General features: G+C 46.5%; 1 protein-coding gene across 1 annotated transcript in view; it reads right to left on the bottom strand.

Moving 5' to 3' along the window:
- CABYR (calcium binding tyrosine phosphorylation regulated) overlaps positions 1-18,164 on the bottom strand; it is a 223,807-nt gene that overhangs the window by 20,026 nt on the left and 185,617 nt on the right. Inside the window, exon 5 of the mRNA XM_029591145.1 lies at positions 2,695-3,490. Coding sequence (XP_029447005.1) covers positions 2,727-3,490 — 764 coding nt within the window. The 3' untranslated portion in view covers positions 2,695-2,726. The remainder of the gene's footprint in view (positions 1-2,694; positions 3,491-18,164) is intronic.

The raw sequence follows: 18,164 nt of genomic DNA, 5'->3' as shown, positions 1-18,164 counted from the left end.
GTCTGTCTGTCTGTCTCTCTGTGCCCATATTTGTCTGTGTGCTTGTGTGTTTGCTTGTGTCTTTCAACAAACTGAAAAGAAACAAAATGGAGGCTAAGAGCCACCACTGAACCACCGGTGACAGAACTGTGAGTTGGGGGGTAAAGAGGGTGGACTAGGGTGGGGGATCTCGGCTGCTGGGGGCCGGATTTGTTTATGGAAGGGGAGAGACTGGGACGGGGCTTGTGCCAGACTTAAAATTTGCACAAATTGAATGTTAAGCTGCGGCTCCCTCAGAGGTGGCAGGTCAAGAGGTCTAGGCAGACCTCTGAGGTTGTTTTCACTACTTTTGGGGGAGGGTTAACTTGGGTCTGTTGGTCCCTTTAAGCAATGGCAATCCCACAGTCCCTGGGGCTCCATCGTGCGTTGTAAGAGGGTATTTTTCCCTGCTGAATTTCCTCACAAAAGTCACAAAGTGGCAGGGTCATTTACTGCTGCAGTGTGAGTCCCGCAGTATCCTGGCTTAGTGAATGAGCTCCTGAGTTTGTACCTGAGGCAAAAGAGGGTAAAATGACTCGTCCAAGGTCACAAGGAGAAGCGGAGTTTGAATGCTGCTTCCCTATTTCTCAGCCTGTTGTACTCCTCCACTCCATAAATTTAGCTTCCTAGTTTCACTGCCCAGCTACATTTAGCCAATCTAAATGTGGGAAGCCCCAGGAATGAGGGAGAGGGAAGTTATACACTCAGTGCATAAATTCAGTGCTAGGCTCCCAGCTTATGGGGCCAAATCCAGGCGCAGAAATAGCTGGCAACCTCTACATCACTCTGCCTGATATTTTGAAGAAATGAGCTTATTTATTTGATTTGTTTTTAATGCTCTACCTTTCAGACATTTCTGGACACTGCCCCCCACCTCCACTCCCTTCGTCCTATCCAATGTCTGAAAGAAATGAGCTGTGGCACAGACCTCCCCTTGCCACCAGGCTCCCACCCACCGCATGTGTTCAAGAAATTAGCCCCCAATCCCCCCCCCCTCCATTTCCCCTGCCAGTGCCATCCTACCTGATGACTTGAAGAAATGACTCATCAAACAGCTCCCTTGACCCCTTTCCTCCCACCAGATGTCTTGAAGAAATGAGCCAAAGGCCAGCCTCTCCTCATTCCCCCTCTCTCTTGCCTGATGTCTTCAAAAAGATGTCAGCCCCCAATTCCCCTTCCCATCACTAGAAGCCCCCAACAAGAGAAACTAATGCCAAACTAGCTAGGGGATAAATCCGTAACAGCTACTGGCTCAAAATTCAGAAGAACTCTGGCGCAGCAGTCATTTCTTCAATATATCAGGTGTAAGAGGGGGCAATGAGAAAATAGGTGGATTGTTTTATAGTGTCAGGGTGCTGGGATTGGGAGGGAGGTGAGGTTTGTTTTTTTTTTCAAAAACAGGTACATATTCAATAAGCCATTCAGCAGCTAGATGTCTAGTTAAATTGTATAGCCAGCTACCTTGATTTAATTTTCAGTCACAGCCTAGCCAGCTAGGCTCTGGCTGAAAATTATCCTAAGGATAGCTGCCTTGAAATATAATCACACATCTTAGCCACTTAGTGGCTGAAAATTACCTCCCACTGTCTAACCTAGCTCTAGACAACTCATCTCTGAGGCAGAGGGAAAAGAAAGACTGGTATGGGACCACCATCTCAAGGCCAAAGAGATGACAAAGATACATGGCAGACAAGACCCATAAGATCTATCTAATCTGCTCAGTTTTAGCTCCTGGTACAAATCCATACTGCAGTCTGGGAAAAAAAACCCTGGTTCAGGTCACCTGGGTACCTAAAATTCAGTGCCTGACACCTGAGGAGATATCAATGTCAGGGGCCCGGTTCTGCTGCAACAAGAAGCTACTACTGATGTCAAAGCCTAGGCCTAGGCTCAGATGCTGAAGCCCAGTGCTGTCCCTTGGTCCTAAACCCTGTACCTGTGAGCTGGGGGCAGTGGAGAGCAGGGATGGCAAGCAACAGAAGAGAAGAGGGAGAGAAGGCGTGGGGGGGGGGGGATGAAAGAAACTAGGAGAGGGGAGGGGCAAGGAGACAGCAAAGAAAAGCAAACTGTATAAATAATAATAAAAAAAATAAACTAAAATTTATTATATTCAACAAAATAAAAAGCAAAGTAAGAAAAAATTGAGCAAAAAACACCCCAAAAATCAAAAAGTAAAAAAAAAAAAAGCAAGGAAAAGATTCATTGGCTCTTAAACATTTTTGTCATAGACCCATGTAATCTTAAAAGAGACCTGAAATATGATTATGTCATACGTTATATCAGTTTTCTATCATTTTTAAGAATAATGACTGACAAGGAAGAAAATTAACAGGAATTGTCCGTCCCCCCCCCCCCCAAACAAAAATGTCATGTTATAAATACTTCTGAGATCCCTATCAATGGAAGAATGGACCTTTGAAGTAAACAGTATGTAGATTTTCAGTCTATCAGCCTATAGGATTCCCCAAGTCACTCTCATTAAGTTTAAAATAACAGATATGTTATCATGGTATTACATACAAATCTAAGTTTTCCATTATTTATCAAAACAAAAATATGGTTACTCTTTAGTACTCATACAAATATCTGAAAATTACAAGTTATCAATACAGTCTCTAACTTTTTACCACTTTCATGAATCATATTAAGAACCACAGTGTGTTTGTACATTCCTACCTTAAGCTGCCCGTGATCCTTTTGGCTTAGTATTACGCGTTGCTGTTACTTTTAATATTTTCTCCTGATCTGCCTTCGTGCAAATTTTGGGTAGCTGACCGTGCATTTGTAATATTCCGATGTTCAAACACTCCTACAGCTGAAGGCCGCCGTGATGCTGCTGCTGCCTGTGCTACAGACATTCCGCCTCCGTGAGAATTCACATAGGGAGGCATGTTTCTTTGCTCGCCAGAAACATGGATGTAGGACTGAGTGGCACTCATTCTTTGAGCTTCATCCATTGGTACAGCAACAGACAGATAAACTGGAGCACTGGGGAGATTCATATCTTGTCCAAGACTAGAACACATTGGATTAGGGGAAACTGCTACTGGAACAGGTACTGTAGTATATTTTCTTTGGGAGCAAAGATCATTCTTAGAAAGAACAGCATGCCCAGGAATTGGTTTCCAATCGTGGGGTTCCTGGATAGTAGAGCCAACTAAAATGAAAGGTGGACAGTTCACCTTCGTCTTTGGTTCCTCTGGAAGAACATATGCTGGAGAAGATACCATTCTCACGGAACTCATGGGAGGATAAGCCATATGCTGTGTGTCCATGTAATTTCTTTGAACATATTGCTGATTCATAGATTGTTCCTGATGTCTCGCTTGCTGAATGTTTGGAAAATATAAGCCTGATTGAGTTTGGGGGGCTGGTATATTTTGAGTATGTACATTTGGTTGGTTCAAATCAGTTAAACGATAAAGAGTCCACAAATTTGCTTGATCACACTCTTTCCTTATATAACGACCACCTAAAAAAAAAAGGAAAAGCACTTTCATGTAGTCAGTCATTTCTCAAAAGTTATTTTACACTCAGCAGACTTGACCTGAATATGACCCCCTTTAATCTATTTTTGAGCAATTCCCCAATAATTCTTCTGAACTTCTGAGAGCAATCATATTCACAACAGCATAACAAATCAGCTGGCACAGAATAGTATTGAACTGATTATGCATATTTTGTGATGTCATTTTGCCTTTTATGACTTCATAGACATTATGGACCAAAACACACATGTACAGTGTGTGAGAAGTCATTGCTGACACTGTTCCAAACATGACTGTTCCTAAGGCTTTGGGAGAATTAAAGGAAAACTTCTTAAAGAATTAAAAAAACTCAGAAGATAACACCTCACATTATATTAATTTAAAATGTATTTATGTGCACTTCTGAAATATTGTGAAGTGCAGGTCCAGTTTTGCTTTATTTAAAAGTCGTCATCACTAGATACCATGCATTCATGATAGATATATCTTCCAGAATTCCACAATGAAAAAATGCTTTCTCCAATTTGTCCTACAAGTGTTGCCTATTAGCTTCATAGAGTCCCCTAGTCCTCATATTATTGGAAAGGGTAAATAGCTTTCATATTTACTCGTGCCACCCCACTCATGATTTTATACACCTCTATCACATGTCCTCTCATCCATCTCTTCTCCAGGCTGAAGAGACCTAACCTGTTTAGCTTTTCCTCATAGGGGAGCTGTTCCATCCCTTTTATCATTTTGGTCGCCCTTCCCTACACCTTTTCTAGTTCCCCTCTATCTTTTCAGAGATGAGGCTACCTGAACTGCATGCAATACTCACGGTGCAGTTGCACCATGAATTAATACAGAGGTATTATGATATATTCTGTTTTATTTTCTATTCTTTTCTTATAATGCCTAATATTAATTTGCTTTTATGAGCACCGCTGCACACTGAGCCAAGAATTTTAAAGTTATTTTATTTTATTATTTATTTATAGGCATTTGATATTCCACTTTTTAACCTGAATGGCCTCAAAGCGGATTACAATAAATTTAAAGTAGGTTACAATAGTGATATAACAACAAACAATATTGGTTGAAGACCTATATATTTAAAGACAGATTCATAGGTACTTTTGTTGTTCCTGTAGAAACAGGAATACCTCTGTAGTAATTAGGTTGATGGACAGGAAGTCTCTTTTGGGAATGCTCGGCTAAAAAGCCATGCTTTAGCTTTCTTCCTGAAGATGAGGTAGCATCAGCACCGTGATTCCAAGATCCTTCTTCTGGGTAGTGACTCCTAATACGGAACCCAGCATCATGTAACTATGGATTATTATTCTCTATATGCATTTACTTTGCATTTGTCCATATTAAAATTCCTCTGCCATTTAAATATCCAATCTCCCAAACTTGCTAGGTTGTCTTGCAATTTCTCACAATTGATTTATGAGTTAACTACTCTAAATAATTTTATGTCATCTGTAAATTTGAAAACCTCACTCATCCACTCCCTTTTCCAGATCATTTATAAATTATACTAGTGAAAAGTACCCAGTGTTGCTCAGATAGTCTGGTCTGTAACAGCCTGCATGTGTATGCCTGTGGCTGGGGAGTCTGTGCCTGCGTGTGTGCGCGGAGGACTCTGCCTGTTTATGTGTGTGTCTGTGTCTGCATATGTGTATGACTTGGGGGAGCCCGTGTGTGTATGTATTTGGAGGAGACTGGTGGAAACCTGTGTGTGTCTGTGTGATTGTGCCTGCCTGTGTGTATGCCGTGCTTGTGTGTTTGCCTGTGCCTGCCTATATGTGCCTGTGTGTGTAAGTGTACAAGACTGTGTGCGGGTGTGAGTCAGTGTGTGGGTATTAGGGATCCTATGCACATTTTTGCGAGCTTGTACACATTTGCACAGTTGCTCCTCCCACGAACTGCCACACTCATTCAACAGGCCAGGCCCAGCAGCCTCACTCTGACACTCTCTCACGGCAGGACGCCACTGATGTTCTCTGCAGTGGGACACCACCAGTGCTCACCCCAGGCCCCCCCCCCCCCCTAAAGCTCACACGTGATGACATCTCATTTAAAGGACCCATGGCGAGAAACAGCCAGCGGCGCGCCCTATGATGACATCAGAAGGTAAAGCTTATAAAAGGCCATGCATTGATAACAGGTTTCCTACAGTCTCTGTTGAATGAGTTGCCTCAGCGTTCCTTCTGAATTCTCAAATTCCTGGTGTATGTAGTATTATGCACTGACTTTCTGAGGCACCTCTTTCTGCTGTATTCCTGAATACTAGTTTTTAGACAAAGAAAAGCAGAGGACCCTGACTATATGCTGGAATGCAATGAACCGACACCCCAGACCCATTAGTGATTGGTCTAATACATACTCAAATCAAATGTACCGCACTTATCTAAAAACAACACTCTCAATATGCTCTGATTGGTCAGTATGAAGGGTATATAATCCTATGTACACTACTGGACGAGCTGAGTAACTAGGTGTTAACGCAATTGTTGTAAACCTGTGTTACTCCGAGGAACAAAATGGGCTGTCGGCGGCGCGCGCAAGCCCCGGGCCTTGCAAAAAGGGGTGGTCGGGGCATGGCCAGGGGGCGTGTGGGCAGACCGGGGGCATGGGCAAGTGCCCCGACACAGCGGCCTGTGTCGGGGCCTGCCTCGCCGGCGCGCGTAAGTTACTACTGCCTGGAGGCAGTAGTAACTTTTAAGATAAAGGTAGCGGGGGGGTCTAGATAGGGCCGGGGGGGGGGGGGTTAGGTAGGGGAAGGTGCGGGGGGTGGAAGGAAAGTTCCCTCCGAGGCCACTCCGATTTCGGTGAATTCGACCAGTCCGTTAGAATGTGTTATCTCTTTGCACAAGCCAGATGAAAAATTAATTAGACTTTGCCATTCTAAATGGGTGGCTTGGGCTACAGAGGACACTTCTCTCTTGTGGCCAGTAGATGGCTCCTTTGATTCACCTCTGCTTTTGCAGTTGACGACTTTTTTGGAGAACAGATATAGCAAAACGAATGCGAAATCACTAAAAAAAATTAGCTGATCATGTTCACTTTCATAGTTGGTTTGTTATGACTCGGGTATATTTGGAAAAGGAACTTAAGTCTAATCAATCCCCACCCCCGTACACCGTTGTTACTGACCCCCAGTATGCTCGACGGTGTTTAATGCAGAGTACAAAGCCATCACCTTTAGAGGAAACAATTATTGCAGTGGGGCATTCACATTTGGTCCCCACTGCACCCCTGGAGGAGGAACCCCAACTGAGTCCCACGGCACCTATTAATATGCCGATGTCTGGGACTGTTAAGGTAGAAGGAACTTTACACTGTATCCCCATTGAAGAGGGTATTACCTCACAGGAGGGACCTAGGATATCTTTGGGAGAAACGGGAGCACCTCCTGCTAGATCAGGTTCATGTGGCCCTACTCCATCACCATCACTCCCTACACATTCCTTAGACCCCACTATTCCTTTGTCCCAAGCCCTTTCACTTCCACTTCCTTCCCTAGACCGTGACCCTACTCTTTCTTGTCCTAAACCCCCAATTGCCCCAAAGCCCCCCATAGTCAATGCCCTTATGCCCCGCACTAGTCCCCCTACTCTGACACCTTTGTCCCTGCTTCATCAAGAGCTGTTTGACCGTATGGCTCACCGCTGTGTACGCATCGCCCCAGGGGATGCCCTGGCTGCCGAGGAGGACACAGAGGGAGCATACGTTGTCACTAATGTTGAGAGAGCTGAGCAAGGGGACAGTTCGCCAGCTGATTATGTAGCAAAAATTGAACGGTTTTATTTTTATGTTACCAGGTGGCTAGATACCTTGCATGGATGGACTCTCGCTTTAAGTCCACAGATGAGAGTTTATCCCCTTATGGGATCTTTGACCACAAGTGATATGAATACTGCTCGGAGTGCCATAAAAGATATCCCAGACCCCTCTTGGTCCCTGGCACAGATGGATTATATGCACAAAGGCTTGTCCGTGTGGGAGAAATATGAGGGTCAGCATATGCCACCTCATAGTGCTCCTAGAGCAGTAAAGGATACAGTGCATGCTTTGCCAATTGTGACAAAAACTACAATAGAGGGTGGGCCACGTCCGGTGTATGTCCCCTGGACATTCATTGACTTACGCACAATACTTTCCAGCTTGCCACCCCTCTCTCGAGGTGCTGACGGCTGGATTATAGCTTTAGAGAAACTTACTATGGCAATGGAATTGGCAATTGGGGATATAAAAGCACTATTTGCCCAAACCCCTGGGTTGGAACAAACAGCCATGTGGGCACAAGCCAATCGCCAGGAAGTAATGCAGACACAGATTTATGATGGGGATGCTTTTAATTCACATCGCCCTGACATATGGAAAGCACTTCGACACATATATCCTAAGCAGAGAGATTTTGCACGCCTGTCCGCAGCCCGCTAGAACCCTAAGATTACTGCTTTTGATTCACATTTACATTCTTTCCAAGACATGTTTAATCAGGAGATGGGAGCTCCTTATAGTGACCCTAATTCACGTCCTGTTTTCTGCCACATGTTCATACAGACACTCCCTGATAAATTACGTAACACTCTCACCTCAGTAGTGGGACTAGCAGACATGCATTGGGCACAAATGAATAGTCATATTTTACATCATGTGCGCAAGTTTGAGGAAGCAAGGGAGAAGCCTCAGGAGGAATTAGTGAAGGCACAAACTAAGGTCTATGCGCTGCAGATTAAAGGGTTTGAAGGACAAAAAGTAAGTGAGCAGAATACTAGAGAAAGTGAAGACCCGAGCTGTTTTTATCAGTTTTCTGGGTCTAACCATACTCAAAGGGGGGGATTTAGAGGACGAGGACGCCCAATGGATAGAGATCCTCAATCTGGACCCTGGGATTGGGAAAGAGATGGGGGAATTTGGGAACGTGAGGAAGGAAGGTATACCCCTGATTGGCCAACCCCGCAATGCCGCTCGCTGAGTCTCCATTGTTTTCAGTGTGGGCAAATGGGTCACTTCGCCCGAGATTGCCACTACCCTGGCAATGCCCCCACATACCCAAGAGGGTATACAAGAGGTAGATTTCCCTCAAGTGCATCAATTAAACCCCACGTTTGGAACAATAGTGGAAGTCGGAGCCAGTTCGCCCCACCTCCACAATGACGCCAAGTCCAGTCAAATTTTGCTGAGGTACATAAGCCACTGTTAGTAGCTGATATCCATGTCCCTATTCATAAACATGAAAGCACGCGAGACTCTTGTTAAACGGCACTTCACAAGTTAATTTTTTGATCGATACAGGTGCAGCTGTCTCAGTCTTAAGGCAATTACCACCTAACATGTCCCTAACTTCAGAAACACAGACTATCACTGGGCTTACGGGAACTTCGAATGTTATGCAATACACTACTCTATGTACCGTTAAGTGGCATGATACTGTACTCACCTGTACATTTATCTATGCGCCAGACTGTCCAGTTAACTTGTTGGGCAGAGATTTATTGAATGAATTTAAAGTGCAATTGTCATGCGATGCCCAACCTTCATTGTTATTAGCAATAGCAAGTGCTTCTGCCGCTAAATGAGAACAGTTTATACATAGCTTACCTCAGGACCTCTGGACAGAGGCAGATACCAATGCTTTTGGTTTGGTGAAAAATGCTGTGCCCCCATCACATCCAATTGAAAGATCCGTCCTACTGCCCTAAGCAGGATCAATACCCGTTGCCACCTGATTCTCTTGATTCCATTAAGGCCGAAATTGCACATTTCGTACAGGCTAATATTCTTGAATGCAATTCCCCCTACAATACTCCCTTGTACCCAGTCCAAAAGAAAAGTGGGCGTTGGAGGTTAGTTCAGGATTTGAGACTTCTAAATGATCTAACTGCTCCCATTTACCCGAATGTGCCCAATCCAGTGACATTATTACATTCTTCCCCCATTTATTTGTACAAAACTTGTATTGATCTGTCCAATGCTTTTTACTGTGTGCCCCTCGCAGATACCTCCAGGCCCCTTACTTCTTTTCAATTAGGCCCTAATAGTTATCAATGGACTAGGCTCCCTCAAGGTTTCCCAGACAGCCCCACAGTTTTTAGTACACAACTTAGGAGGGATCTAGAAACCTTTGAAGCAGTATTGCCTCCAGGTGTGAGTTTGTGTCAGTAGGTTGATGATTTATTGCTGTCCACTGTAGATGAGGATAGCTGTATCAAATGGTCACATGAGTTGTTATCCAGATTACATGGTTTGGGGTACAAAGTTAATAAGCCTAAATTCAAACTAGCTCAGACTACGGTCCCTTTTTTAGGAATATATTTGGGCAATGGGGTGCGTTCCATTAGCGATGATTTAGTCAGGGCCCTTTCTAATTTACCTATGGCTCCCACCACGGTAACTGAAGTACGCACTGTTTTAGGACTTCTGAATTTTTGCAGGCTTTGGATACCTGCCTTTAGTGAGAAAGCTTGTTTTTTGTATGCTTATACAAAAGGAAGTGGAAAAGATAGGGTGACTTTATCTGAGCAGGAAGTAAACGAATTGAAAGGACTATTATCTGAAGCATTGCAGGCGCAGACACTACAGACATTCAACGACACACAGCCTGTCCATTTATGGGTAACCTCAGGTACGCATACTTGGTCCACAGTAGGTATACAGAATTCCATGGAACCTTTAATCTACTTGTCGGGGAAATTCACCCATTGAGAAGGGGATGACAACCTGCGAGAGAGGAGTGGTAGCATGTGCTTCAGCTAGAGAAAAGTTAGCTCATTATATTCCTTATGCGACAGTGACCATACACACCACATATGATGTAGAATACTTGTTAGCACCAATGAACATGTCTCTCACTGCATCCCGTACTGGAAAATATATAGCTATTTTAGCTTCATCAGCTACTGAATTGAAACCATGGGGAAAGACAGTACCTGCAGTTGCCACCACTTTACAACAGATTTTAGAGGTTACTGATCACATACTTTGCCCTCATAAATGTACCCAGAAGTTGCCACCAGAAGATGATCTCTGATTGCAAGCCAGCCCTCTAGAGGAAGGAGAACATTGGTTCACAGATGCAGGGGGTCATTCCAGCATTGCCCTAGGTTTTGCTGCTTTGCAGATACGGCAACATTCTACTCAGATTTTAGAAGAACACGTATTCACATTGTCTCCTCATTGTACAGCTCAGGTAGGAGAGCTGACTACTGTAACATGGGTACTGACCCACATACTCAAGGATAGATCACCCCTGACCTCAGTAACCATTCACACCAACTCTCATTATGTTTTTTCTTCAGTACACCAGCAGAGACACAAATGGAAACGGAGAGGTATGGTGTCAGGTACTGGTATGACTCTGAGCAGTGTGAGTATTTGGCAAAAGTTATTTGAATCGTTAGAAGAATTCACTGCTAGAAAAGAGTCTGAGCCATTGTCTGGGTTAAAGGTCATAAGGATCCGAGTGTGTCTTGGGAAGCTTATGGGAATGATGCTGTAGATAAGAAGCTGGAAAAGTTTAAACCCCAACCAGGACTTCCAGTTTTAGTGGTTACTAGAGCACAAGCGAAGCGAATGGGCGCAGATGTAAAATTAGGGGGTGATCAGGAAAAGGATCCCTTGAAGGAGGAAGAGGAGACGCCCCTACTCTACCCTGAAGATCTTGTCCCTAGTCCTATTCAGACAGCTTATCAATTACAACAAATGCGTACATCTGCAGAAATTGAAGAGTGGCTCTTAGCTGGAGCTTCTCCTGTAAGTTATCCTTTACAGGAGTGTTTCTTGTATGTACACCCTTCAGGGAAGCCATGTTTGCCTTTAGCTGCTTTACATAGAAGGATACCTCAGTTACATTTACCAGCACATTGGCCTGCAATCCAAATTATTGAGGAAATTACTATGACCTGGTGGAGCCCCAAAATTCGTTCTTTGTGTCACAAAATTATCCATAATTGTAATAATTGTATGGCCAATACATCGAAAAAGGGTTTCTCAGTAGCCTCAGGGCACATTCCTAAACCACAGGGCCCTGGTATAGAATGGCACTGTGCCTTCACGGACATGGGTAGCCGAGAAGAATCAGGCAAACGCTTTTTATTGGTTTGTGTAGACAGGTATTCACACTGGATAGCAAATGTTGCTTACCTGATGTAACAGATGTTCTCACAGGACAGCAGGATGTTAGTCCTCACAAATGGGTGACATCGAGGATGGAGCCCACCACGGAAAACTTCTGTCAAAGTTTAAACAGAACTTTGACTGGCCCCTACTGGGCATGCCCAGCAAGGCACTGACCCTGCAGCCAGCAGGGGTCTCCCTTCAGTCTGATTTTCAAAGCTACAGGCAGTGCCTAGAAAGTAAAAACAAAACAAACCCAACACCGCGGGGTGGCGGGCGGGTTTCGTGAGGACTAACATCCTGCTGTCCTGTGAGAACACCTGTTACATCAGGTAAGCAACATTTGCTTTCTCACAGGACAAGCAGGATGGTTGTCCTCACAAATGGGTGAGTACCGAGCTGAGGATGTCCTGACTTGCACCAAATGCACCCAACGACGTGCAACAGGCACTACAACTGGGGTGGAATTTGGTAAAGGGCATCCGCACCCTACCGGGAAGGTGGAAGGGTGTTGGTACATCACGTTGGAAAAAGGTTACGCAAGACAGATTGGCCGAAGATGGAGTCCTGTCTTCCAGCTTTGTCCAAACAATAGTGGGCTGCAAAGGTATGGAGAGAACTCCAGGTTGCAGCCCTGCAGATGTCAGGAAGCGGCACCGATCGAAGGTGTGCCACTGACGTCGCCATGGCCCTCACAGAGTGTGCTTTCACACGGTCTTGAAAGGGAATGCCAGCTTGCTGATAGCAAAAAGAAATGCAGTCCGCCAACCAGGAGGAAAGAGCTTGCTTACCCACAGGACGTCCTAACTTGTTAGGATGAAAAGAGACAAATAATTGAGTGCTCTTCCTGTGAGCAACTGTACGGTCTAGATAAAAAGCTAGAGCTCGTTTGCAGTCTAGGGTATGCAGAGTCTGTTCCCCGGAGTTGGAGTGGGGCCTGGGAAAAAAGATAGGTAGTATGATGGATTGATTAATATGAAACTCAGAAACTACCTTAGGTAAAAATTTAGGGTGAGTGCGGAGTACCGCCTGGTCCTGCAGGAGCTTAGTGTAAGGCGGATAGGTAACTAGGGCCTGCAATTCACTAACCCTGCGAGCTGAAGTGATAGCCAAAAGGAATAACACTTTCCATGTGAGATACTTTAACTCACAGGAGTGCAGAGGTTCGAAAGGAGGTTTCATTAGACGACCAAGAACCAGGTTAAGGTCCCAAGATGGGGCCGGAGGACGTAAGGGTGGCTTCAGATGGAGCAAGCCTTTAAGAAAACGGGTTACTAGGGGTTGTACTGAAATAGGGACACCCTGTACACCTTTATGGAAGGCGGCTACCGCACTGACATGCATTCTGATAGAAGAGGTTTTAAGACCTGATTCAGAGAGATGCCATAAATAGTCCAAGAATTTGGAGATTGGACAGGAAAGGGGATCAAGGGACTGAGAAGTGCACCATGATGTGTACCTTTTCCATTTGTATGAGTAAGACTTTCTTGTGGAAGGCTTTCGTGAAGCTATCAGGACCCGAGAAACGGAATCTGAAAGGTTGAAAGGCTGAAGGACTAACCTTTCAACATCCATGCCGTCAGGGACAAGGCTTGGAGGTTGGGATGGAGGAGGCATCCGTCGTTTTGAGTGAGCAGATGCGGGTCCTTTCCCAGAGGAATGTGCCTGCGGATGGAGAGATCCTGGAGTATTGGAAACCATACTTGGCGTGGCCAGTAAGGTGCTATCAGGATCATGGTTCCCCCGTCCTGGCGTAGCTTCACGAGAGTCTTTGACACAAGAGGAAGTGGAGGGAATGCATAGAGCAGACCGGTTGTCCACTTGAGGGAGAATGCATCCCTCGGCCGAGAGTGCTGGCTCCGAATGAGAGAGCAGTAATCGTCCACTTTGTGGTTCTGAGGGGACGCAAAGAGGTCTATGCGGGGAGAACCCCACTTGTGAAACAGAGAGGTCACTACCAGAGGATCGAGTGACCACTCGTGCGGTTGGAAGACACGGCTCAGCTGGTCTGCCAATACATTGTCTACTCCCGGCAGGTAAGTGGCCCTGAGGTACATAGAGTGGGAGAGGGCTTCCGCCCAGATCTGCGCAGCTTCCTGACACAGAAGGAAGGAGCCTGTGCCTCCCTGCTTGTTTATGTACCACATGGCCACTTGGTTGTCCGTCTGGATTAAGATTATCTGATGGAATAGATGATCTTTGAAAGTTCGGAGTGCATAGCGGATTGCGCGAAGTTCCAGGAAATTGATCTGGTGTTCGGCTTCCTCGTTGGACCATAACCCTTGGGTTTGAAAGTCGTCCACATGGGCTCCCCAACCGATGTGAGAAGCGTCGGTGGTTAGAATTACTTGCGGATCCGGTGGAAGAAAGGGTAAGCCCTGAAGGAGGTTGACCTGAGTCGTCCACCAGGTTAAGGATAGGCGCAGCGCTTGCGTGACTGTGACTATGGAGGACAGAGGCTGAAAAGCTTGAATCCATTGGTGTCGTAGAGTCCATTGTGTTACTCTCATGGCTAGTCGGGTCATGGGAGTGACTTGAACCGAGGATGCCATGTGTCCTAGGAGAATGAGGAACTGGCGAGCTGTGGCAGTGTTCTGAGACTGGAGCTGGCGAGCCAGGGATATTAGGGTGTGGACCCTCTGAAGAGGAAGGTAAGCCTTTGCCTGCAAGGTGTCCAAGTCTGCTCCAATGAAGGATAAGGTTTGAGACGGGACTAAGCAAGATTTCTCGTAATTGACGAGAAACCCTAAGGAAAGGAGTGTTTGAATTGTCAATTTTAGGGAGGATTGAGCTATCCGTTGGGTGGAGGCCCTGATTAGCCAATCGTCCAGGTATGGGTAGACGTGGACACCTTCCTTCCTGAGGAATGCTGCTACCACTACGAGACATTTGGTAAAGACTCGTGGGGCAGAAGCTAGACCGAAAGGGAGGACACGGTATTGATAATGGTCGTAGCCAACTAGAAACCGCAGATATTTGCGATGGGATTGTGTGATCGCAATGTGGGTATAAGCGTCCTTGAGGTCGAGAGAGCACAGCCAATCCCCTCTTTGTAGCAGAGGGAGCAGCGCGCCTAGGGTTACCATTTTGAACTTCTCTTTTTGAAGGTATTTGTTGAGGGTTCGAAGGTCCAAAATGGGACGTAGTCCCCCCGATTTCTTTGGTATTAGGAAGTATCTGGAATAGAATCCCTTGCCTCGTTGAGAGGGAGGAACGGGTTCTATAGCATTTGATTGCAGAAGAAGAGATACTTCCTGTTGTAATTGAGCCAAATGGGTGGATAGACTCCACGCTTGAAGAGGCGGGGAGTCTGCCGGAAGAGTTATGAAGTTGAGGTGGTAACCCTGTGCGATAATTGTTAGCACCCACTGATCTGAGGTGATCTGCAACCATGGTTGTAGAAAATGGTACAGTCGACCTCCTACAGGGATGTCCGGAAGAGGGGTTTGGCATGTGTTCCCTACAGGGGAGTCAAAGGCCAGCCGCAGGCCCAGGAGGAGGGGCTACAGTAGGCCTTTGTTTCCTAGGCTGACGCGGCTGAGGCCTAGTAGAGGATCGAGCTGGACGAGGCCTGGCCGATGGAGGGTAATAACGGCGTGGTCGAAAGAATGACTTCTTAGAGTCTTTCTTTTGCGGTTGCTTGGAGGTCAGCTCAGGTGGGACAGATGAGAGTTGTTTCAACGTCTCATGGTGGTCTTTCAACTCCGCCACAATCTGCTGAATTTGCTCTCCAAACAAATTATCGCCTAAGCAGGGTAAATCAGCAAGACGATCCTGAACCTCTGGGCGAAGGTTGGATGATTTTAACCAAGCCCAACGTCTGGCTGAGATGGCTGTGGCTGAAACTTTTGTGGAAGCATCGAATATGTCGTAGGCAGTCCTAATCTCGTGCTTCCCTGCCTCAAATCCCTTGTGAAGAAGGGCTTGAAGCTGCGGTTGGTATTGGTCTGGTAACGTGTCAGCGTAGTCTTGCATCTGCTTAAGGATGGCTCTGTTGTACTGAGTCATATAAAGTTGATATGAAGCTATGCGTGAAATCAACATAGCTCCATGATAGACTTTCCGTCCAACACTATCTAGGAACTTGTTGTCCCTGGTAGGCGGGGTAGAAGAGTGTGGCTTAAGACGCTTGGCCTTCTTCTGCGTGGACTCAACCACAACAGAGCGATGATCCAGTTGAGGTTTTTGGAAACCTGGTGCTGACTGGACAAGGTAGGTGGAGTCAGCTTTTTTGTTAACTGGGGACACTGATGAAGGAGATTCCCAGTTTTTCTTGAGCAAATCCAAAAACACCTGGTGTATAGGGATGGAAGCGATGATTTTTGGAGCATCCAGAAATTGAAGGAGTTCCATCATCTGGTGTCTGTCATCAGCTTCAGATTGTAGTTGAAAAGGTACAACTTCTGACATCTCTTTCACAAAATTAATGAAAGATAGATCCTCAGGAGGAGATCTTTTTCTACTCTCTGTAGGAGATGGAGGCGAAGGCAAATCCGTGTCAGAAGATGTATCATCATCATCACCCCAGGTATCGTAGGGATCAAGTGGGGTTTGTAACCCTGATGGACCTGGCTGAGGCTCTAAAGGCATCGATGGAAACCGAGGTGGAATCGGTGCCGTAGGTGGAACCAGAAATGGCATCGATGGCTTCGGTGCTGTCGATGGAATCGGTGCCTGGCGTGGAATGGATGGAACCGAAGGATATATCGGTGGAGATATATCGGTGGAGATATACCAGAAGGCACCGATGGAACCACCCCGGAAGGGGGAATCCGGAACGGTGTTTCTCCTGCCGATGAAAATCCAGTCGGAGACGGTGGTGTTGTCGATGGCACTGGAATCACCGATGGAAGGGCCGTCATGAGCGCCTCCATGCGGCTCAGTAGCGGTGCTAGCGCTTGTATCAACGGCTCGGTGGTCGGTTCCCTCCTCGGTGGCGAAGCCGGTGCCGGTGTCGGTGCCGGGGGCGGCACTGGAACCGGTGCCGGAGACGGTGCCGATGGAGGTTGCAATTTCTTCATCGCTTTCTCGATGGCCTCCTGGACCAGGCGGTCCAGTTCTGCCCGGAGACCAGGGGTAACCATACCCGGCTCGACGGGAGAGGGAGGCTGAGGCAGGGCCGGAGGGACCACCGTAACCGGTGGGATCACGGCCCCCGCACCCCGGGAGGGTGAGGGTTTCCTCGATGCCTGCGAACGAGACGTGGAGGGTGTCCGGTCTGTTCGCGGCTTCTTAGTCGGTGGCTCGGCTTGAGCGGAGGTCGATGGCTGTGGATCCTCGACAGGCCGAGATTTGTGCCGTCGATAGCGGTGCTTTTCCTTCCGATCCCCTCGCCCATCCGGGGAAGGGACGGGAGTCGACGGCCGAGAAGCGATCGATGGCGGACGGTCACCGGAGGGTTGACGATGATGGTACAACTTCGACGGTGCCGGTTCCGATGACGTCGATGCTATCGATGGCGTTGGGGTGGGTGCATGGAAGAGGAGCCCCATCTTCTCCATCCTGGCTTTGCGACCCTTGGGTGTCATTAAGGCACATTTGGTGCAAGTCAGGACATCATGCTCACTACCCAAACACATCACACAAACCCTGTGGGGGTCTGTGATGGACATAGTCCGGGTACAATCCGGACAACGGCGGAACCCCGTTGCCATGGCTAGAAGCCAAAATTTAGGCTGGGGATCGGTAAGTGCCAACAGGCCTCAAGGGCCAAATTCGACGGTAGTCGATGGAAAAAAGGCAAAAAACTTACCGGGTTCCGTAAGATGACTAAAAATTTGTCAAAGGGAGACCCCTGAGGGGCAAATTTTCTTAGGAAATTAATTTCCAAATTCCTGTCAGGAACGTGGTTAGAGAGCTCCTTTCACCGCGTGGCAACTGCTGCGCGGAAAAAAGAAGACTGAAGGGAGACCCCTGCTGGCTGCAGGGTCAGTGCCTTGCTGGGCATGCCCAGTAGGGGCCAGTCAAAGTTCTGTTTAAACTTTGACAGAAGTTTTTCGTGGTGGGCTCCATCCTCGATGTCACCCATTTGTGAGGACAACCATCCTGCTTGTCCTGTGAGAAAGAGGCTTATCCTTGTAAGCGTGAAACAGGGGATGTTATGGCAAAGGTGTTATGTACTGAAATCATTCCAAGACATGAGTTTCCGCATTGTATAGTCACTGATAATGGACCCCATTTTGCAAACAGGTTAGTGGATCAAATTACCACTCTTTTACAGTGTTATCACAGACGAGTAGCCATTTATCGCCCTCAGAGCAATGGACTTGTGGAAAGGTATAATGGCCTACTGAAAACTAGGCTCCAGTTGTTAATGGAGCATACAAAACAATCATGGGAGAAGTGCTTACCTTGGGCTCTGTTATATCTAAGGAATGCTCCTCTTACTAAATTAAAGCTTTCTCCTTTTCAATTGACTACAGGACGCTGTATGCCATGGGTAACCACTAGCACTGCTACGTTGGACCAATTGCCCGTCTATTGGAAAAACCTTTGCTCTGCTTTAACATATATGCAGTCAGTTATAGGCACTCATCAGAATACAGATCT

Source organism: Rhinatrema bivittatum, chromosome 2, assembly GCF_901001135.1.
Source record: "Rhinatrema bivittatum chromosome 2, aRhiBiv1.1, whole genome shotgun sequence".
Lineage (NCBI taxonomy): Eukaryota > Metazoa > Chordata > Amphibia > Gymnophiona > Rhinatrematidae > Rhinatrema > Rhinatrema bivittatum.
Note: the sequence above shows the minus strand (reverse complement) of the source record. Positions and strands in the feature narration are given on the sequence as shown.